The sequence below is a fragment of the Glycine max genome, chromosome 6, assembly GCF_000004515.6.
Source record: "Glycine max cultivar Williams 82 chromosome 6, Glycine_max_v4.0, whole genome shotgun sequence".
In the NCBI taxonomy this organism is placed as follows: domain Eukaryota; kingdom Viridiplantae; phylum Streptophyta; class Magnoliopsida; order Fabales; family Fabaceae; genus Glycine; species Glycine max.
In genome coordinates this window covers 19,274,351-19,289,457 of record NC_038242.2, presented here as the reverse complement: position 1 = coordinate 19,289,457, position 15,107 = coordinate 19,274,351, and the positions used below count along the sequence as shown (strand labels likewise).

General features: G+C 33.7%; 1 protein-coding gene, 1 non-coding gene and 1 pseudogene across 2 annotated transcripts; 2 read left to right on the top strand and 1 right to left on the bottom strand.

Moving 5' to 3' along the window:
• The first annotated feature begins 2,772 nt into the window (after positions 1-2,772).
• On the top strand, positions 2,773-5,487 carry LOC106799025 (squamosa promoter-binding-like protein 6; annotated as a pseudogene).
• A 1,778-nt stretch (positions 5,488-7,265) lies between these two features.
• Positions 7,266-7,337, top strand: TRNAD-GUC (transfer RNA aspartic acid (anticodon GUC)). The gene has a single exon. It is a non-coding gene; the product is annotated as a tRNA-Asp (tRNA).
• Positions 7,338-10,275: 2,938 nt separating this feature from the next.
• LOC100816315 (UDP-arabinopyranose mutase 3) lies at positions 10,276-13,632 on the bottom strand. Its single transcript, XM_003527070.3, has 4 exons — positions 13,164-13,632; positions 11,608-11,858; positions 11,288-11,456; positions 10,276-10,888 (listed from the first exon to the last, which is right to left on the bottom strand). The coding sequence occupies exons 1-4, from the start codon at positions 13,488-13,490 to the stop codon at positions 10,547-10,549; spliced, it is 1,089 nt and encodes a 362-aa protein (XP_003527118.1). The 5' UTR covers positions 13,491-13,632; the 3' UTR covers positions 10,276-10,546.
• Between the last annotated feature and the right edge of the window lie 1,475 nt (positions 13,633-15,107).

Below are 15,107 nucleotides of genomic sequence, written 5' to 3'. Positions count from 1 at the left end.
GAAAGATGAAAGTGGATGGTACTGTTGACAAGTACAAAGCCAGATTGGTTATCCAAGGCTTTAGGCAAAAGGAGGGTATTGATTTTTTCGATACATATGCTCCTGTTGCTAGGATATCCACTATTAGACTGTTGTTAGCACTTGCTGCTATCCACAATCTGGTGATTCACCAAATGGATGTGAAAACTGCATTCTTAAATGGTGAATTGGATGAAGAGATATACATGAAACAACCTGAAGGGTTTGTTATGCCAGGAAATGAAAATAAGGTGTGTAAACTGATGAAATCTCTTTATGGCTTGAAACAAGCGCCTAAGCAATGGCATCAAAAATTTGATGAGGTTGTGTTGTCTAGTGGTTTTGTTATAAACCAAGCAGATAAATGTCTATACAGCAAGTTTGATACTCATGGCAAAGGAGTTATCATTTGTCTGTATGTAGACGACATGTTGATCTTTGGTACCGACCAAGATCAAGTTGATGAAACTAAGGCATTTTTGTCTTCTAAGTTTGATATGAAAGATATGGGGGAGGCGGATGTGATCTTAGGAATAAAGATCAAACGTGGAAACAATGGCATTTTCATCTCTCAATCACATTATATTGAGAAGATATTGGAGAAATTTAATTTTAAAGATTGTTCTCTGGTAAGTACTCTCATTGATCCTAACCTGAAGCTATTACCTAATAAAGGTGTAGCAGTGTCTCAACTTGAATACTCAAGGGCGATAGGATCACTCATGTATGCAATGATTAGTACTAGGCCTGATATAGCTTATGTTGTTGCTAAACTCAGTAGGTTTACAAGTAATCCTAGTTCTCATCATTGGCAAGCTATGAATAGAGTATTCAAGTACTTAAAGGGAACCATTGACTATGGTTTGACATATACTGGATTTCCTTCGATTATTGAAGGTTACTCTGATGCAAGTTGGATAACCAATATGGAGGATTATTCATCCACAAGTAGTTGGGTATTCCTCCTTGGAGGAGGTGCTATCTCTTGGGCATCCAAGAAACAGACCTGCATTACAAATTCAACAATGGAATCTGAATTTGTAGCTTTAGCAGCAGCTGGTAAAGAAGCTGAGTGGCTAAGAAATCTGATCTATGAGATTCCATTGTGGCCCAAACCTATACCTCCCATGTCTATCAGGTGTGATAGTCAGGCAACTTTGGCTAAGGCATATAGTCAAGTGTATAATGGGAAGTCTAGGCACTTGGGTGTTAAACACAACATGGTTTGGGAGTTAATCATGCATGGTGTGATATCAGTGGAGTTTGTGAGAACTCAGCATAATTTGGCCGATCATTTAACCAAAGGGTTAAGTAGAGATCTCGTGAAAAGGTCGACTGTGGGATTAGGATTAAAGTCCATCTGAAATCTCTTATGTTAAGATACCCAATTCCCATCTAATATGACATTAGGTGCTGAATTCAATGTGGAAAGCTTAACATGTAGAGATTGGAACACATCATCGAAAGTATCCCAAAAGGAATGTGTTCGGTTCTGTAAGTTAAGGAGGTTGAAGTATAACTTCTCAATGGTTCTTTTGAAAAATTGCATTTACAGGTGCAAGAAAGAAAAGGACTACCTATATAAGCATGAAGTTTAGCCGCTTCAAGAAGCTAGGACTTGGCTTTGATATGCTTATGAAGGATAGGGACACAGGCTAGTAAAACTAGTGTCGAGCAAGAGTAATGTTATAAACTATTGTGCAGATTATCTTCATGTATTCATTATGAATAGAAAGGGTTCAATCCTTAGTGACACCCTGATATTCGAATATTTGAAACGTGTAATTTGCTAAGATGAAATTCAATCGTCACGATATTTCATCTATGCAGTAGTTTGTTGTATGTTATGACTTTGGTGATTTGATCGGTAATTACACTAAAATGTGGGAGGTTTGTTGGACATTTTAGTGTAATTGATCTCTTTATTATGTTAAAATAAGAGTGCACGCTTGTTTTAATGTAATAACGAGATGCTCGGTTTAGGCAAATTTTGGAAGTTACATGGAAGTCAAATTTTGGAAGTTACATGGAAGTTATTTTTCAAGAAAAGAAAGTTTTTTTTAAAAAAGATAAACTTCCATCAACCGCCAACCGTTTTATTTTAAAGGATAAACTTCCATACTTCCTTCACCCGCCAAAAACCACCTGTTCTTTGATTATAAATAATCATCCTGGTTCAGAGAGCATAACATGTGAAAAACATACAAGACCAAAACAAAACTCTTGAATTATAATCTTCTGATTTTATCCGATTGAACAATTTTGGTTGAACCCCAAAATTTGATTCAATCTGAAAGTGTTTATACACGACTTTAGATTTATCCAGGATTATCTCGATTTTCAAAATTAACCAACATTCCTCTCTCTCTCTCTCTCTCTCTCTCTCTCTCTCTCTCTCTCTCTCTCTCTCTCTCTCTCTCTCTCTCTCTCTCTCTCTCTCTCTCTCTCTCTCTCTCTCTCTCTCTCTCTCTCTCTCTCTCTCTCTCTCTCTCTCTCTCTCAAATGTTGAGGATCATCATCAAGGTTTTGGGGAGTTGGGTTTTCCAGGAATGTATTGGTGTTGTTCAGAGCAGAAAGGTGGATGATGTTGTTGACTGCAGAATCACTAGTCCTAGTCCTGTTGTGGCTGCCCCAAATGGATTTTCCTAAAGGGAGGACTTCAATTCCAAGCTTTCGAACTCTCTTGGGGACTCCAATGGTGGCAATTCACTCATTGATCTGAAGCTTGGTAGGTTTGATGACCATGGAGATGCCATGGTTCCAACATTTTCCAAGGGAGCCCCCATTTTGTCTTTGTTGGAGTCGTCCACGCCGCCGAAGAGGGTGAGAGCTTTGGGGGCACATTCTCAGACTGCTTACTGCCAAGTCTATGGCTGTAACAAGGATCTGAGTGGCTGCAAAGACTACCACAAGGGGCACAAAGTTTGTGAGGTTCACTCCAAGACTTACAAAGTTATAGTGAATGGCATTGAACAAAGGTTTTGCCAGCAATGTAGTAGGTGTAGGTAGGTCAATTTTCCAAGCATTCATTTTCAAATCTTTTTACTTGTTGCAGATTTGGACTTCCCAAAGACTTCCATCCTTTTTCACACAAGATGGAAAGTTAAATTTGTGACTTTTTGCCTCCTCAATTGTATGCCATATGAGTTTCAAAATCTTTTATATGATTTTTTCTTTCATCCTATGTGGTTATGCCTTACCATAATGCAAATCTTTCACAAATTATATTTCTAACTGTTTCTCCTAGTTACTTTATATCTTCCTTTTCTAATAGTTCAGATTTATGATATTTGGGCTCTTGGATATGCTTCTGGAGCTAAACAGATCTATTCCTTTTTGGGTCCTACTTGTGTTTCAGAAATGGAAGAAACCACCCTTCCATGGATATTCCTATTAACTGTAGTTTTTTTGTTCCACTGGATTAAAATGGACAAACTTGAAATAAGAAGCTGTATGGTTATGGTATATAGCACTGCTGTAATGTTTAGCATACTATCCAGGTTTCATTTGCTGGCTGAATTTGATGATGGTAAGCGTAGCTGTCGTAAATGCCTTGCAGGCCACAATGAGCGTCGAAGAAAACCACAAGTGGGTATTCACTCTGGAAAAGCTGGGAGGTTGCTTCAGCTATATCCTGGTAATTACTTATTTCTGAAATTTTATCATGATAAAGCTTCTCTCTTAAGTTCCATCCTTCTTGGCAGTACATGAAGATGCATCTATTTTTTTCCTTGTTAATTACTTTTCCATCATATTTGCTGAAGTTCAAAAATGATTATTGAATTGCTATAACTTACTAATCCTTCACAACTCTTGTTTGACTGCTTGATTATGAAAGATACAGAAATTGAAGCATATCAAAATATATTGGTTCACTTTCTCAGTTCATTTCCACCTTTTCAGAGAGTTTCTCTATTATATTTGCCAATACAGAATCAAAGAAAAATGAGTCAAATTATGTTCACTTTTGTAACTTCTCAGTTTTGATATTGTTTCTGGTGAGTTCTGTTGCACATTTGTTTGACAAGTTTCTGTGAAGTTTTGATTTGATGCAATGTTTTTGCAAACTCACTGTTATCATGCCATAACACCCCATGATATGAACTGTAATTTTCCTTTTCTTAAATTTTTATTTTCTTGAAGAAATATATTCATAGATGTGCTCATATTCTCAAACCCCCATCACCAAATAAAAGAGAAATAATATATGATGCTTTTTGAATGTTGATTGACACTGGATGTACATATACAGCATGTGCTGGTTAAGCACCAGTCTTTAACAGTTGTCATTTTTTTTCTGAATGTTCTTTTTCCTCTGATATTCTCCCACGTGCTGATTTTGTGCCATTCTTTATCTATTGTCTTTTTGAGTGTAAGCTATAGCTTTATTTTGAATTCTATGGTCCCATGGTGAATGTGAACCATAAGTGACTTATACAAAGAGAATATTCGTGTCTTATCTGAAGGAAATGATTTTCAGTCACTGTACATAATCATGCTTGAGTGGTACTTTTTGTTCTAAGAATAAAGTCATATGTTTATGACCAATCACTAACTCAGCCTTTTTACTTACAAAATGAAGTGTAATGTATTGTTCTTGCAGATAGCAGATTCCAGGAGACCATGCTAACATCATCTTTTATCTGCCAAGAGATACTCCCCAGTGGAGTCTTGTCTTATGAGAAATACGAAGCGAGTGACTGGAGACCTATCAAAGCCTGAAGACAACACCAGTTTTACTTTTAGGCCCCTTTCTTCTATTCCTATTACCAATGGACATCCTCAGTCAAGATCTTTGTTTCCTTCGTATAGTGAAAAACAAGTTCCATTGCTTCACAAAAATGGTGCTACGTCTGCCACAGGAAACGTCTTCTCTGAAAACAATAATCAATATCATCCACCTTCCCTTGGTGGCCAAAGTTCCGGGTCACAATCACTATTCCAGGACACCTCCTTAGGAAGCGAGGACTTCAATGTTTTCAACACAGAATCAGCGGTTCAAGGACTATCGTGAATTTCTGACTCTGGCTGTGCTCTCTCTCTTCTGTCATCTCAATCCCAGAACTCTTAAAGCCAATCATCAGGGATTCCCATGGCTCGCCCGATGGTTATTCCAAGCAGCCATAGCCATTACAGCATGAATCAGGTTTCTGAAAAGATGATGGGAATAAGTTCTCAGGCTTCAAATAAAGTGTTTGATAGGTTTCCACCTGAATTCAATCCTGTAGATGGACGTCATCTTAGACCCATATTGATATCAGACAATAATGAAATTTTCAATTTTGAAATGGCAGATGGGATCTTCCAAGGGTCGGATTTTGTGAATGTGAAAGATCATCTTTCCTGTGAAGACGGCCTCACCTTTGACTCGTTTCAACTATCATCTCCACTGCAGCGCGTCAGCAACAGAGGCAGTTCTTGCAGGTGAAACAAGAAAATGACTCTTCCTGCTCTCTGCGGATTACTTAAGATGCTTTCAAGTTTAAAGAGGTACATTTTCTTATATACTTAAATTCATCACATTTCTCTATGCATACTACTTTAGCTGTTTGCTGCAGAACTTGGCATACTGATGCACATTATTCTCTACCTTGAAATCATGTTTCTTCTAACCATTTCATGTTTTCCTTCATCTTTGTTGTTTCGAAGGGAACAAAGTCCCATAACATTTCATCCAGTTCACCGATAAGTTCAATGGAAGAGTGTTAATTCCACCTCTCAAAAGCATTATATACCTCAACTTGATCTTGAATCATAAATACTACATTTCAAAATAATTCGAGAGCTTTATGTAATTTGTTTAGGTTTTTGATTTTATTCTATAATATTAAGCTAACTGTTTGATATGGAATTACGGATACACCACATGTATGTAATAACAAGTAAATTTTGTTGTCTCCATGTGCATCTAGCCTCTATATAGATTTAATTCTCTCATGACATATTGTGTAGCTCAGAGAGTTAAAACATTTCTTTTACAATTGCTTCAGGAACAACTTGTGTTTGTGCAATATGTTGTGACAGACTCCAATGCCGGTCATTCAATTCCTTAACAATGTAGGGCACAGTGGGGAGAAGCTTAAGATGGTGATTGGTATCTGCTGCTAACTAGTTTACATGGTTTTCTCGGGCGAATTCGTTTTAAGAAGCTGAGCAATGATTCGGGCACAATAGTCCCTCTCAGTCTAAATGTATCCATCTGGATATATAATAACCCAAAGCCTGAGATGTATCAAAGTGTGCCCTTCTGATTCATGCCATAAAAATACTTCAATTTGGACAATTGTTAACTAGAAACTAAAGTCTATATATATCATGATGGATATTAATTCTGCACTAATCCATTATTATTCCATCTTAATATTGTGGTAACTAGTGCAGTAACTCGAGTCCTGCAGGAGATATATTTACCATTACAATGCAATTATCATTCAATTTGTTAGCTATTTTTACATACTAATTCTACTACAATTACATAAACTACTATCTCTGGAAGCGGGTATGTATATGAAATCTAACCTTTTAAAACATGATTTTTTTTCCCTCTAAACATTGCAAAACAATGAGCTAAATTTTGACGTTGTTTTTTAGTTAGCCTCAATTTTTTTAGAATCAAATGAACTCATTCAAAAGTTTGGTTATTGAATCAAAATTATTTGGTTCACTACACCGTCAATAAATAAAAGAATTCAATAATTTGGAGGAGATAAAACCTATGATAGTATACCAATAGAAAAACTTTAAATGTGTCATTCAATGTAAAAAGCTGAAAAATAAAATGTAATCTTAGTATATGGATAATAAAAGTAATGTTAAAACTCAAAATACACTAAGGTTGACATACTTTTTTGGGCACCCCTTCAATTTTGATAATGGTAACAGTGATGAAATCCAACACAGGAATCTAGAATGTTTATGTTTTTTATTGGTAGGTACAATCTTGAATGTTCGATTCCAAAATAACGTACTGCTAGAGAGATCGATCAACAAGTTTAGCCATACATTATAATCAAGGAATTCTTTTTCTTGAAGGGATTATAGTTTTTTTTTTTTTACAGAGAAGGGATTATAGTTTAAGTAATAAGAACCGTGAAACGCTAAACACGAATTACGTTGTAACGCGGAACGTAAAAGCTGATTTTTTTTTTTTTTTATTCTTACCATAGGAGCTAAATATGTGAAACAAGTAAAACAACCTACATTTTATCTTATTCAAATTAGAGTAGGTAGCAAAAGATACCAATAAGGTCGTTGTAGTATAGTGGTAAGTATTCCCGCCTGTCACGCGGGTGACCCGGGTTCGATCCCCGGCAACGGCGCTTAATTATTTTTATTAACGTTGTTTTAATAATTGATTTTATTTTCACCATGAGTATCGTACATGGCAAACATGACTTCGATACTAGCTGATGGCCCAAAAGTGATGGGCTTTCTATTTTTTCTTTAGAACCCACGTAACTACTCTAAATTAATTAAAAGTGAGCTAAACCCACCAAATAATAATAATAATAAACTTTAGAATCCACCTAACAACAATTAATTAAAAGTGAGCTAAACCCCCAAAATAATTAAAAAAAAGAAACTGAAGAAGGACCACACAAGTCACAACAACTCATCATAGTTCACAATTACAATGCTATGGAATTGTCATGTACCTCATGACTAACTTAGCTTATTAAAACAATGATTGAAATAGATTCCATTCCCAAGTTTTATCTGTCATTTCAAGTTATAGCATACGAATTAAAAAAGAAAACTCCTTTAATTTTCTAATACATTTATTTATCGCTCATTTAATACTTTGAAATTTTATAGATCACTATTTCTATTTTTAATATTATATTGGGTTAGACAATAAATTTAGTTAAAACTAATTAGAGATGGATTAAACAGAAAGGAAAAAAAGGGTTAATTAGTTCCATATAAAGTAACGAATATGTTTCTATTCTTCGATTGGGAGAGGTATTGACATATAATTTCAGATCATGTCTTGAATAAGATTAACTCATACAAGAACATGCAAAAGAAAATACTAATAATATAAAGAAAAAGAGATTTCAGTTAAAGATGTTGGTTTTGGCCGGCTTTCATGTTAAGGTAAAATTAATTGTTGGCAACAACTTTTGTTTTTGGGTAATTAGGAGCATAGGGCGGCACATGGAACATGCAAATGGAAACGTTGAACATGCCAACAAGCTGTGATAATTCATTAACAACTTCACAAAACAAGGAAAACTATGTCACGTTTACGTTCACTCCAACGCTGCAAACAAAATGCTACTAACGTTTTCCTAATTTTTTTTTTCTTTTCGTTACAAGTTTCTGAACTAGAAAAACAAGAAACTCATTATAGTTTCCTAAAACCGTGTTTCCTGTTCAATTGTCTATAAGAGTGATATTTACGGAAACTCATAAAAGATTGTGCTTTGAAAAAAAGTAATTAATTCAAGTTTATATTAAGACTACTCGGTTTGGAATCCAAGAGGAGTTTTTTCAACATAGAATAGTCCAAAAAATATTTTGAACAAACTTTGATCATGAACTTGAAGATGTATTTGTTTTGACGTCACATGTATCTTCTACGACAAAAAATAATTCTACTCAAATTAGACAAGATTATTATAGATAATTAAATTCTTTTTTAGAGTATTTAATGAAGTTATAAAATTATGACTCAAACTCAAAATCATTAATTAAGTTAGAATAACCTTCTTATATAAGTGTGTATTTGAGATTCAAACTCAACACTATTGATCAAGTTGAAATAATTATCTTGTAGTATAAGTGTGTATTTATTAACTAATGGTTGAATATTTTAATATTATGTCAATAATTTTCCTGTCCATGGTCCACAAAGTACATGTGTCAAGTTACATGACACTCTGAGACACACGTCAACCTTGACACAGGAGCTTGACACAGGAGCACAGACATCATATTCTTAGTAGTCAGACTCTCAATGAACATATTATTTCTAACCACTTAATTATTTGAATATGTTGTAACCTCCTTATCTCTTGAAAAATATTTAATTATCTAAAGCTACACATTATTTGTAAGTTACAATTATCTACTAGCTATTATTTATAAGCTAATCATTATCTACAACTTAGTCATTATCTGACAGGACCCACAACTCCTACAAATATAAGGGCTATTACATCACCTTAACAACTCCTACAAATAAGGACCCACAACTCCCACTCAATTCTATAAGTATTAGATTTCCTCTCACTTTTTTCATACTCATACTCTTTTAACCCATGTATGAGTTTTTTGTTTTGTAGGTCCTCCCTTTTGTCCTTTTAACAAAGGCTACTCTAAGTTTGATGTGCAAGATTTTGGGACCTACCTTAGCCATATCTACCCTAACGTGAGACAGCTCCAGATTTTGATAAGTACGATAATTATGTAATCAAATTTAAAAAAAAAAATCATACGTTCATGACTATGTAATCTTGCAGTGAATATTTATTTATATTTTAAAAAATTATATATATTAAATTATATTTACTATCAAATAAAATGTGAAAAAATGAAGGAATGTGGTGGCGTGCGTAGCTTGATTATACTTTTTAGGGTAAATAATCATTTTCATCCTGAATGTGTTAATAACTTATGTTTGCTTTTATATTTTTCAAGTATTTATTATAATGTTATGCTTACAACCATAAAAAAAGAGGAAGAAGATATAAATTAAATTATATTTTACCTTTAAATGAAACAAAATTTGAGGTATGACAAATTAGTCCAAGGGAAATATATTAACATTTTGATTTAAAAAAAATTATTGACATTTTGGTTTAATAAAAATTTACTGACATTTTGGTCCAATGAAATATTACTGACATTTTGATCCAATGATAATTTACTGACATTTTGACCCAATGATAACGTACTGGAAGGATGTATTTGTCACACTTTTTCATTTTTGAAAATTAAAATTTGAATTTTTATCTTTTAGGGACGAATTTTTCGACGTTTAGAGACCAAAATACCTTTTATATTAACCTCATGTCCGATGCCAATTGAATTACATCATGTTCTATGTTGATTGGGCTACAAATTAGAATGAACTGTCTATTAATAGGACTCTAATATTGTCTGTGCTGTGTACAATTGTTTACTCTAGTAGCTCGTTACTTGAAAAAGAATCTTTAAGTTTTTTATTTTTTATTTTACTGCAAGAATCTGTAAGTTATTAACACATTTTTATGGAACTCCGTACAACATTTTTCACATAAGAAAAAAAAAATATGCCTGCGTGATGTTCCTCTTTTCATAGATGATGAAACCAACAACAATAACAGACAGCGTTAAATGCATGGGAAATCTTTTCCAAAAGCAACAATCTCACTATCAAATTTCAAAGTTAAATAATATTGCTACATTCCAACCTGAACAAAATATAAAAAATATTAAGGAGTCACTCAACTTTTATTGTTCTATGAAAAGAAAAACTGAAAAAGGTAAAATGATAGCTATAGGCATATCCTCTGCCCTCCTTAGAGCCACATGTATGAAGAATTTACTTTGCTGAACCATTGGGCAATGCTTCAGATTTTGGCCCAGATGGGTTTAGTTCATCCCAAGCTTCAATCCATGTCACCATAGCATCTGCAAGCTTGTTGAAATACTCATCAACCTTGCCAAGTTTTGCCTTCACTTGCTTGGAGAGTTCAATGTAACATTTCTGAGCAGTCGTGCATTCCTTTGGAAGAGAAACAGATTGGAAAAATGGGATCAGCTCTTCTTGCCAGTAAATTCCTTTGTACTCCTTCTTTAGGTTTACAAATGGGTTGCTGGCTTTGCTGTGCCAGATGTAAGGCAATCCTGTCTTCACCCCCAATCCTAGATGATCACTTATCACCTACATAATTAACAAAAGAGTAGTCAATTGGGCTTACATGAGTGATGAGTGCTGATTTTTTCACATCAATTTCTACTAGACCTTCTACACCCATCAGAAAACATCCATTTTTCTCTCTTTGTCTAATGATTAGAGCTTCTCTAAGATAAAAATAATGTCAATATGTTAGTGGCGCATGTAGTGGAGTATAAACTTGAACTAGTGCCTAGTAGAGATTAGTCAGGACCATGAATATGCTGTGGTTTCAGACTATTATGTTGAGACACATATAATTGAGTATAAACTTAAATTAGTGCCATTTAGAGATAAGTTAGGATCATGAATACGTAATGCTTTCAGACTATCTAATAATGTCTTTGATAGAGTGAGGAAATTTAATACAAGTTTAGAATACAATACCTTGACGCACCAACCAGCCCACATGTCATCATAACGTCCAATAGGTTGACCATCACCCATGAGTCCAAAGTACATTGCAGGACCAATTAGTTCCCGGTTGAATGCCAAATTCATACCACACATGGGAAAGAGGGTCCCCTTTGGGATAGTCATAACAGCATCCACATACCTGAAAAAAATGTACATAACATCACCTAAATTTTTTTCTCATATATACTCTAGCATGATGCAATTGCAAAGGATACATACATATATATATATATATATATATATATATATATATATATATATATATATATATATATATATCATATCCATACCTATTGTTTCTCTCTAGAGGCTTGACCAGCTGAGTTGGGGCATCATAATCAGGAATGTTGAGCCAGAGGCCATGAGAAGCAGCTGTGGGAACACCTTCACGCAGACTAAATGGGTATCCACGGACAAAATCTACGCCCTCTCTGTATGGATCATAGAGGGTGTTGAAGAAAAATGGGGTTGATGGACTGAGAAGGTTCTTGAGGTGCTGCTCCAGGGCATTAATTTCTTTGCCAGAAGGATCTTTTGCAACCTTAAAAAATAAAAAGAAAAATAATGGACATCATATTCACATCTTAATCATCTATAATACATAATTGTATAGATGATTTGTTGTTTATCTTAATTTTATGGACCTTATAATTCCACATAAATTTAAACACTCTACACAATTTATTCTAATGCTAAAGTTACAAAAATAAATGCTTAATTTAATTTTACAGATCCTAAAATGTTTGAAAAATATATTATTTCTGGTACAATTCATTCACAATTTATTGTTTGAAAAATGTAAGCACCCCTGGGATCTAACCATGACAATTCATTCACATATATATAATAAACAAATCAAACAGTAGCAACGATACTGTACAAGAACATGTGGCCTCAGATTTCACAAGATAATGTGCCTGATCTGTAACACGATTAATGCTCCATGTAAAATATTAAAAAGTAAAAAAAAAAAGTGATAGAATTAGGCCATGTTTCATCTCCTTCTCACTTTTTGGTTCAAGTGTCTCCCAGAATAATTCACTCTACTTAACCATCAATTTATCCTCCAAATTCTGTTAACTTTTGATAATTGTTTGTAAAACAAGTGTTTTAAGAACAAAAAATAATAGAAAACAATAGATTGAATCCTGTTGAAGGAGTTAGTTTTGAACAACACGACAAACCAATGTTCGAAATTTCTTTAGAAGAGGTGTCACTTTTTGTTGCTGGACCATATTTCTAACAAGATTATCTCGAAAAAGATTATACTTTTCATTTGGGTTGAAATGGTCACTTTTACAAATTATTTTTCAAGATGAGTCTGTTCCAAAACTGATTACTGCCATGGGTCTCTTTTCAGGTTTTAAATATTGGTCACAATCACATTGCAATTTCGTCACGTTCGCGAAAAATATGTAGTCGATATGGTCTCAATTGTAATGGCAAAAATGTAGTGGATATGGTCTCAATGGTAATGGCAGACAATTAAAACACCTTGATGTTGGGGCCAAATCACGGTTACAGACCGTTTTTTAAAACCTCGGACTCTGTTTTGATTGTGGACCAGGTCAAACCACAAGTTTGTGCTTCTAACTCAAGAGAGCGTATCATCTCGAGTACAGAGGAATGTGCGTGGGTGTCAAATTTTCATTGTTCATTTTTTTCAAAACCAAACAATTCTTTTTGAAAATAAAAATCAAACAAATCATTAGACACAGATAGAAGAAAACCGAAGCCAAAACCAGAGAAAATTCGACACACGAAGCAGGTCATGTTCAAAAGTTAGACCCAAGAATTAAAGTTAAAAAAAAAAAAAGATGAAGCAATTAAGGCGAATGAGACTCACGAAGCAGTCATCATCAATGGTGAAGATGTACTTCTTCTTAGACAACAAGAATCCGAAACAGCGACAAGCAGAGTCTTTGAAGGAGATGCAGTGTGCCTTGGGGCCAAGAACGCGGTTGATGTCGTTGCGGTTATAGAGTTCATAATCAAACCCTTCAGGAACCTTGATAACTTTCGAAGGATCACCGTCCTGCACTATTATCAAATGGTATCCCTCGAAGAATGGCCTCCACATGTCCAAGAAGTCCAGGTTACGTATCGTAGGGATCACTATGTCCACCTCTTCCTTCAGAATCGCCGTTGCTGCTGCGCTTCCCGGCGACGACATCGTTGCTTTCTTCCTCGGATCGCAGGTTTTGCAAAGAAATATAACGTTCTTCTTCTTGTTTCTGCTGTTGTTGCTTTGGAGCTTCGAGGAGCACGAGGATGGTGTTGTGTTTGTTACTACTTTGTTTGCGTTGTTGGAGTGTGGGGGATTTATGTAGTTCAAGTTCTTCGGACTTGGCACGTGCCGAAAGCGTGTGCGTGTGTGAAAGATTAATCATTAATGGAAGGGTTTTAAAGATTATATTTGTAAATGATAAACTGTTTTCGTGTTATGGATAGATAATAATAGATTTGGTATACCCAAAGAAGAAGAAAAAAAATGATAAAATTGGAGATTTTGGATGCTGTTTTGTTGATAAAGTATACTACGATAAATTTAGTATAACTAGCATTTCATTTTAATCTCTTTAAATGTTAGAAATGAATTAAATGTTGCACAAAAAAATTTAAATATATATATATATACATACGAATCGTATTTTATTTTAAATAATATTAATAATAATAATTTCAAATATAAATTAAATTAAATTAATTATTATAAGTATTATCTTCAAATTCAAATTAAACCTTATTTTATTTTAAAATCTAAAAAATCCTATTTTCCCTAAAATAATATTCTTATAATTGTATTTTCATCTTGAATTTTAAATTTACTATTACTAGCATTTAATTTTAATCTCTTTAAACATTCAGAATATATATTAAAATTATTTTATCATAATCTTTAATAAATTAATATAAAATATAAAATTTAATTTAATTTAAAATTTAAGATGAAAATATAATTCTAAGAATATTATTTTAGGGAAAATAGGATTTGTTAGATTTTAAAATAAAAGAAGGTTTAATTTGAATTTGAAGATAATACTTATAATAATAATAAATATATTTAATTTATATTTGAAATTATTATTATTTAATATAAATTCTGATTTGTAGAAGATAATAATATATTCATCATAATAATAAAACTTAAATAAATTTTTTATCCTTGTAAAATATGTTTTTTTAGTCTGGATAATTTTTTTGTTTCAAATGTCAAGTTACAACATAAGCCGTTAACTAATGACATAGTAACGACATTGTCATGTAATCAAGGACTCTGATAGGACGATCATGCATATTTATTTATTTTATATAAATTGTGTTTTTAAATCATCTGTTCAAAGTAGTTGATGAGTCAAACTATAGCATATAGATTCTATACTCTATTAGCACGTGGTATCATGATAATAATATCGGGAACGATACTATTTTTGGAATCGACTTGGCTCATCTGGCTACTAGCTAGCCTTTGTTAGGGTTTTTGACACCAGAATGTGGTGGGAGTTTTTGCACTGATGATGGTGGAGGGATGCCTCTTTTTGTTGAGGGGACACTTCAATTCCAATTTTCACTTTGATAATCGGTTTTGTTGTGTTTTGGGACCAATTATTATTTGGGTTCAAAAGAATTAATGAAGAGATTGAGAAAATTGTTTGTGATGTTATTGAATTTTGTCAAATGTGTTGCTATATGTGGAGAGGCATTAAGGGGGGATTGTGTTTTTCCGGAAGAGAGTTATATACAAGAGCGAGAAGGAGATGAGAGTAGTGTAGTGGGTTAGTTTGGGAAA